Genomic DNA, 8,197 nt, shown 5'->3' with positions numbered 1-8,197 from the left:
AGTGCTTTCAAAATGTTAAGTGCTACCTAAGTGCTGAGCATTATTACCAGGAGTAATGTATGTTTTCATCTGGAGCTTGTACTCTTCTATCTAATCATTATCTGGCTTCTAATAAGCAACAACTTTATCAGAGTATAGTCCCAGAAAACATCTTGCTTGCTCTTCTTGGAAAATGTTCTTAATTTTTGTTAGGAGGCTCAAACACGTGTCAGGTTTTAAATCACAGATCTGTTGGGGTTGATGAAGTTAAACTTTATCAGCTTTCTGGGAATGATTCATCTCTAACTTGTTACATCCAGCATTTTCTTTTGCTGGTTACCTTTGAATTTGCCAAGCAGGATGTAAATTGAGTTCATCATCTCATTTTGAGAATAGATATCAAATATATGAAAAACAGATCAGTAAACACAAAACAGAAAAACCCCACAACCACGTAAACCTTCATACTGGAGGGTTTTTACAACTACTGCAAAGAGGAACAGGTTGTCACAAATCAACACTGAACTGTAAGCTAATTTTTGGTTTAGATTAATTTGTACTACCCTTTCCCTTACCTGCTTTGGGCCTGACTGTAAAATTTGTCAGGATATTCCTGAGCTCTTACTCAGGGGTATGAATTCATTGATCTTAACAAGGGTTAAAGCCCAGCTTGTGTAAGGAACTGATGAAAAATTAACTTTTTTGTGCTTTGCAGTTTATAATGGAACACCCAAGAGAGGGAGTGCCTCTTCCTCCTGTTAGTAAATGTTTCAGCTGGGAATGAAACAGTCCATACAGATTGGGTGAAATTTTGGGCTGCAGTGAGTGGGATAAACCTGCAATTGCCAAGATAATTTCAGCTGCCTCAGTCCTGCAGGAACAAACAACCTCCTCATAATGTGAGGGGGGGGTTATTTCACTGCTCAGGACCCTGCAGAGATGGATCTGCTGAGCAAGGCAACCCTTCTGTTCCCACTTAACTCGTTGTTTGCCAGTGCCCAAGATACACATCAAATAACCTGCTGCTCAAGGTGATGCCTGGGATGCTTTTGACAGGAGGGGATCTACTCCTCCTGTAAATGGTTATTCGTGCAGAGCACACAGTGATAATGACTGCCCCCCCAAAAAAAAAAAAATCTCACTGCACTTTTCCCTGGAGAATGTAAAATCTTCCCTTCTGCCAGGATCAGAAAACAGATTTTCCCCTTTTGTAGAAATGAAGCCACTTACATTTATTGTGGCACTGTAAAACTCTTTTTTATTATAGAGCCCAAGATGAAATACCAGGGTATAAACTGAGCTGTATCTATAATAATCACATCCTTCCCAAAACACATCGCTTTGGAAACTCTTGTGGATTTGTAAAGAGCACCTAGAGATGTTCACACATTTGCATTTAAACATCCAACCCACTGAAGGAAACTTGTTTATTAAATCACTTTCAGTATAGCACCGTCTGAAGGAACATAACTTAGGATAGAATCACTTTCTTTATGTACAGCCAAGCCCCATTTTTTAAGGCTGAAGCACAAACAGTTTAATAAAAAGATATTACTTAATAAATTAGCATCTTTAGCCCCTTTCTGAACTGAGTATCTTTACCTCCTCTCTGAAGGAATAATTAATCATCCTTTAAATTCCTGACAGCCCCATAATCTCTGGATATAAAAATTCAAATGCAAGAAGGAAGCAACTGCGGATTGAGTCAGCAGGATGGAAGGAGAGGTGCTCCCTTTAACCCATCTGAGAGATCCCAAAGCAGTGCAGTCAATGCAATCTATGGCACAATAGCTAAATAAATTCAAATGCTGCCTGGGAACACTTCTGCTGGTACAGGAAGTCCTGCACCTGTGCTGGTTATCACAAATGTCATTGCCCTCCTGGAAGAAAAGCTTAAGACATATCCATGGGTGATCAAAATGCTTCTCTAAAAGTGAAAGGAAGAGCAAAGGTTACTGAGCATCCCCAAAAACAGATGGGCAAGGCCTGGAAGGGCACAAAACTTCCCTCTAACCATTGTCAAACTTTGTCCAGGTTTATAAACGCCACACCTTGGCTGACTGTAGCCGACAGCAATGTCAAAGGAAATGCAGTCCTGGCTTCTCAATTCTCCCTGAGAATGGTCCAAATTCATCTGTAAGACGCCCCCAAAATCATACATTTATCAGGCATATGTAAACCCAAGGCTGAAGTCATTTTTGTTACACAAACTTATAAACTGAATTTTACTTCCATTCTGACTCAGAGCAGTATATTGTAAAAACAGAATATTTATTAACAGTGTCTCTCCATCAGGCACAAAACCCTCTTGCTTTGTGAATACCCAGACCTGGAACACAGGCAGTTTTCATCAGAGAAATGATCTAGAGAGCACAGAGGTCATTCACCCCAAATGGAAATTGTACAGCAAAACTAGATGATGAGCAGCTGCTTGGAAGCAATAACATCTTCAACACAATATATTTAATAGAAATAGAAAAGCCAAGCAGTTATTTATTACATTTTTTATAAGTTCTCCACATCTCCTGGGAGGAATATTTCCAAGAAGAATTTGCATTGTTCGTGCACAACAACTACTTATATGTTTTGACTGAAAATGTTGTATTTACTTACAAGGCCCGATGATGAAAAATATTATTATTACAAAAACCCTATGCTATTTAAGTGAGATGGAACAAACATTCCCCTTGTGTAATCATATGCAATAACTATAAAACTAATCTTGATCATATCTGTACGTTTATAGAGTATCTTTTATTTATTGCAAATCTGTCTCAGGCAGGGTAACAGTTCTGTTTCCATTCATCCTTTTTGAAAAGATACCGTGACAAGAATTTCAAATATCATCCATGGCCAAATACTGCACTTGGATTTCCTGGAATTAACGTTGTGAAAAGGAATGTTTCTGTGCTCCAAGAGAAGCGCCTCCAATGCAGTGAGATGCACTGAAAAAAAATAAGGTGAGAATCCCAGGAGTTGACATAAGGATGTGATAAAACTTTCAGATTTTATGGAAAGAAGCATTTTTCAGTTTCCCCTTAATAAATGAAAACCATGCATGCACAGTGTGAAGAAACATATTCTGCCTAAGCATGTAAAATATGTCAGCTTGAACATTTTACTGTTTATTGAAAAATGTTTTTCAAGATAGTTTATATTATGTTTGCAGGAGAAAAATAAAACTCTTTTATTTTCTCACCATTACAGTCCTATCCCATTACCATTTTTTTCCTAGCTGTAAAAAAAACCCAGCATTGGGATATTTATGCTCGGTGAATTAGGAGTATTTTTTTACTGGCCATCAAAATTTTAGTGGCATTAGCTCTATTTGTAACAGGTTTTCATTAAAATGAAAATGTGGGAAGCAATAAAATGAATATGGACCCTCATCAGTATCAGCGAGGCTTTATGGTGGTCTTGGGACCAGTTGTGTTATATTTGTTACACATCATCATCAGACAACAGGACAAACCTCTTTTTTTCACTGACATTGAAACAAATTTTGCTGTTGTATGGATTGTATGGACTTAATATGTAGCATATTTAAATAATTCTTTAGCTTTCATTTGATTGAATCTGGTGTTTCCTGCCTTGGGCAGGTCCCACTTGGTGCAGGTGTAAATGTAAACTGAGACTAAGGAGTTCCAATCTGTCTGAGAATTAATTTATCCCTTGGTTAACACCTGAGGAAAGGTTGGCAACAGCATTTTCTTCATGAATGGAAAATATGCTCCCTTAGCCTCCCTCAAAACGGACACAAATACCACAGTTCGACTTCCAGATTTGAACCTTGAGGCCCAGGAAGGATAAAATGTAGCAATAGCTCATTTCTTAACTAATTACAGCTATCTGCAGGTGTCAATTAACATCAGCATGTTGCTCTGTATCCCCTGCTCACACCCCCAAAGCCACCACAGTTCCAGGGCAGTGATTCCTGATTATCAGTAATCTAAGTGAAAAGTCAATCAGCCTCCCTGATTTACAGATTGTTACATTAACAGCCTTAAAAGTCTCTAAACCATCTAATGCCTGAGCAGCTTCTACACCTTTTGCTGCACAAAAAATAATTCACCTGTTGCATAAAACTGTGAAACATTAAGTGTTGGAAATAAATATTATTGCTGCACCGCTTTTCCATTCCACTTAGGCTTGTGTGGAAAAGCAAAGGTGACTATAGGCACAGAGCAAGCACATCCATTATTTCAGCTAATTCACTTTGATTTCCCTTACAAAAATAAACCTGTGAAATCAAAGAGCTCACTTGTAAGTAGTCTTTGGTAAGGCTCTAATCATTTCTCCATTAGTGCAGGATAAAGATGATGAGCCACGACTTCGAAAACCTTTTGATCTCCTCACTCCCAGGCAGGATGAATGAAGGTGCAGGAGTTTGCTCTGTCTCAGTGGCCTTTGGATTCTGCAGGAGAGGGGCAATGAAATTTAGATTAGTTTGAACATGCAGAGGATGATCTGGGAAGCTAATCCCAAAGATCGACAAGGGAAAGGCACATGAAAAGAGGAGTAGACTCCTTCAGGTGTTTGAGAGAGTACTTGATCTCAAAACCTGACAGTAAAGAGAGCTGTTGCAGAAACTGGCCCTCTGCCATCCTAACAAAAGAAGAGAAGATGAGAGATAAAAGATTCAACCCTGGACCAATTTTAATCCTTAAATTTGTGGTATGGGGCTTCCCCTTTGGCTGAGGGCTAATCCTCCAAATAACAGCCAGCCAGACATTTCACCTCTCCTTATTTCCCTAAAGTGTTACCCTTCTGCTTTTGTTGACTTTTACACAGTTTATTTTCTATTTCCTATAGCCTTTTTAAAAAATTTTGTTTTTAAGTCACGGTCCTGGATCTCTCCAAGATTTACAAGGGTTTTGTACGAGATTTTGGATTTAGGTCTCGAAATCATAAAGTTTATAATTTTTACAGCCCAGGAATGATCTGCTCCAAAGGTCTGCTCAACATCCCATGATTTGCGTTAGAAAGGACCTTCAAGACCATCTTGTTCCACCCCCTGGCATGGGCAGGGACACCTTCCACTATCCCAGGTTGCTCCAGGCCCCGTCCAACCTGGCCTTGGACACTTCCAGGGATGGGGCAGCCACAGCTTCTCTGGGCAATCTCTGCCAGGGCCTCACCACCCTCACAGGGAATAATTCCTTCCCAATATCCCATCCAACCCTGCCCTCTTGCAGTGGGAAGCCATTCCCCCTTGTCCTGTCCCTCCACCCCTTGTCCCCAGTCCCTCTCCAGCTCTCCTGGAGCCCCTTTAGGCCCTGGAAGGGGCTCTCAGGTCTCTCTGGAGCCTCCTCGTCTCCAGCTGAACACCCTCAGCTCTCCCAGCCAGAGCAGAGGGGCTCCAGCCCTTGGAGCATCCCCGTGGCCTCCTCTGGTCTCGCTCCAGCATCTCCACATCCTTCTTGTGGGCCCCCAGAGCTGAAGGCAGCTCTGCAGGTGTGGTCTCACCTGAGAGGGGAAGAATTCCCCCCTCCCGGCTGCCCAGCCTGTGGGATCAGCCCCAGGACACGGGAGAGTTTCTCACCCACCAGCTCCCCTAAGCCCTTCTCCCCGGGCCGCTCCATCAGCTCATCCCCGGCTGGGATCGATACAGGGCGTTGTCCCGACCCAGGTGGCGCAGCACCAACACCTGGAACTTGTTAAACCTCACGACGTTCTTGACAGACCCACTTCCCGAACCCGCCCAGGTCCCCAAACGCAGAGCCCTCCACGACCGCTGAACATTCACACAAAACCCCGTTTTCTCTCTCTCCGCACCGCCGGGAAGGAACCCTTTTAGCGCAGGCACAGAAACTTCCCGTCGGAGCAGCACCAGGTGCGACTGGGACACAATCAGGGAGGCACCTCCCCGTCCCGCTGCCCTTTGTGCGGGAGCCGGGCGGCTTTTGCCGTCGGTGGGAGCCGCGGGGCCGGTTCCGGAGCGTCTCCCCCCGGGAAGAGCTCCCGCACCCCCGGGGCGCGGGCGGGATGCGGAGGGCGGGCGGCCCGGAGGGAAGGGGCGGCCGGCCGGGCCCCGGCTCCGCCCGCACCACATGATCCGAGAAACTTTTCCCGTCCCGCGGTTGGAAAATGGCGGCGTAGGGAGCGGGGGGCTCTCGCATCCCGGCGCCGGCGGCTCCCAGCGCCATGACCCGCTGGGTGCCCACCAAAAGGGAGGAGAAGTACGGCGTAGGTGAGGACACACCGCCCCCAGCCCGCCTGCTGCCCCCCAGGGGGGAACCCCCGGCCCGGGCCTCCCCCCATCCCATCCCATCTCATCCCCATCCCTGCCCGGCTCCCCCGCTCCGCTCCCCTGGAAGGGGCAGGGATGGATCCTCCCCTCCGGGGCCGGGATGGAGCGCGGTGACCCCCGTGTTCCCGGTATTCCCGGGACTCCCCGGCGGGCTCCGTGCGGACCCCCCGCCTGCCGGGACTCGCTCCCAGGAACTTCAGGAGTTGTCTGGGAGCGAGCAGCGCTCTGAGCTGGAAAAGTTGCCTTTTCCCTTCGCTCCGCTCTCGCTGCCTCTTCCCGAGCGCTGCTCGCGGCAGAAAAAGGCTTTTGAGTTTTGTTCCCACATCGGTTTCTTTCCCCACCTCGCTGGTGGGAGCAGGGCAGGATTGCGCTTCCCAAGCGGGATCCTGGGTGGCCGCCGGGAGCCCACCCTGTGCCCTGTCCCTCCTTTTGGAGGTTTTTGAGGCTGCCGGGGACAGTCTGGCTCTGCGGGGAGTGTGATGTTCATACAGATGAGGGGGTTTCCCTGCTCGGTGCTCTCCGCGGATCCATTTCGTTCTCCGCTCCTTCCCGTCCCTCCCAAACAAGGGGGGGATTGTTCCCAGCTGGTGGTTAAAACATCTCCGCTCTAATTAAACAGCACCAAAGCCTCCTGGGTTTGGGCAGGGCTGTGCCAAGAGGGCCCATCTTGAGTTTAAAGACGTTTGATTCTGAGCAAAAGACCTTCTTTTTATTATTTATTTTTTTTAGGGATTGTGGGGAAGAAAACTTAAGTGGCATGAATGAGCGTTTGTCTCGGGGAAGGAAATAATAAATCTGACTGTTCAAGTTGGAGAGACGAAATTCCATGTCCACCACAGTTCTTGGACTGGATTGATTGCAAAGAAAAACTTTTCGTATAAACCTACGGATAAGACTTGTATAAACAAAGAGAGCAGGAAAAAAAGGAGTTTCTGGGTCTAAGGAGAGCCCAAGTGTATTATAGGAATGAATTTTAAATTCTGTGTGTATGTCCCGAAAAAACAGGGCGCAGCTTTTAAATTATTATCAAACCCCAGTTATGCTGTGTGAGACCCAGGAGTAATTTCAGTGCTGAGGATGCAGGACACCTGTGGTGGAAGCAAAAGTGCTTGCTGATGGCAGTCGCTCGTTAGGTTCCCAAATTGCCTCCTCGTGGTGTGGGATGGGTGTTTGGGAAAGACTGCGAGTGATAAATTGTCACGTAGTAGAAGTTGTCACACACCAGTGACACTCGAAAGCAAGTTCCTCTTCTGCAGGAACTCATGTCTGCTGCTCTGGTGGTGGCCACTGCCTGGACCTGGCTTTCCAGGAATCCGTGTCTTGGGAGTGACTTTGAAAGGATGAAAGAGAAAGAAGTGTGGAATAAACTGAGTATTTTAAAACATACCTTAGGTAAATTTGGATCTCCAGTGTTAGAGATTGTGTAGTAAGAGAATGAGACTTAAATGTAGTTTAAGAATAAAAAAACCCCAGGTTTCCCAGTTTGAAAAAACACAAGACAATGTGCTCAGCTTATTTGGTGCTTAGTTGGTATGTTTTGTTTGTGTCCAGAGAAGTTTGTCATGGGTTTGTAATAGGTTTGTTTTTCCTTGATAGTTTGTTTTCTTTTTCCTGTAAATAAACTGAAAGGGACTATCATCCCCAAACTGGGGTATTTCTCTGCTGAATCACAGGGGTGTGAGAGTTGAAAGTAGCACTGCAAGGAGATAAAATTGGATTTAGAGTTAATTGAACCCTGCAATTCACTGGCCTGTGCTGTGGTGTTTTGGGAGGGATGGCTTCCTTTTGGTGTTGCTGGGCTTCCTCCTGAGGAGGATGAATATTCAGTTTGGTTTTAAGTGTTTATATATGTTTCTGTTCTTAAAAAAAGGGCACCTGTGCACACTGGGAGTCTTCTGATGTTTTGTATTTTTTGCTGCTCGTGAAATTGGAGGCTGTGGAGAATTGATGCAACGGCTACACAGTCCC

General features: G+C 45.4%; 1 protein-coding gene and 1 long non-coding RNA gene across 3 annotated transcripts in view; one reads left to right on the top strand and one right to left on the bottom strand.

The window, feature by feature from the left end:
• Positions 1-1,144: 1,144 nt before the first annotated feature.
• LOC114065403 lies at positions 1,145-5,706 on the bottom strand. Its single transcript, XR_003572951.1, has 3 exons — positions 5,664-5,706; positions 4,241-4,393; positions 1,145-2,924 (listed from the first exon to the last, which is right to left on the bottom strand). It is a non-coding gene; the product is annotated as an uncharacterized LOC114065403 (long non-coding RNA).
• Positions 5,707-6,044: 338 nt separating this feature from the next.
• Positions 6,045-8,197, top strand: part of DOCK1 (dedicator of cytokinesis 1) — a 264,003-nt gene continuing 261,850 nt past the window's right edge. For both annotated transcript variants that reach the window (XM_027899291.1, XM_027899290.1), the window contains exon 1: positions 6,045-6,169. In XM_027899291.1, coding sequence (XP_027755092.1) covers positions 6,124-6,169 — 46 coding nt within the window. In that variant the 5' untranslated portion in view covers positions 6,045-6,123. The remainder of the gene's footprint in view (positions 6,170-8,197) is intronic.

The sequence above is a fragment of the Empidonax traillii genome, unplaced genomic scaffold (assembly GCF_003031625.1).
Source record: "Empidonax traillii isolate 1590-97213 ecotype Southwest subspecies unplaced genomic scaffold, ASM303162v1 scaffold655:size661012, whole genome shotgun sequence".
Classification (NCBI taxonomy): Eukaryota; Metazoa; Chordata; class Aves; order Passeriformes; family Tyrannidae; genus Empidonax; species Empidonax traillii.
The sequence above is the reverse complement of the archived record's forward strand: the minus strand, read 5'-3'. Positions and strand labels throughout refer to the sequence as shown.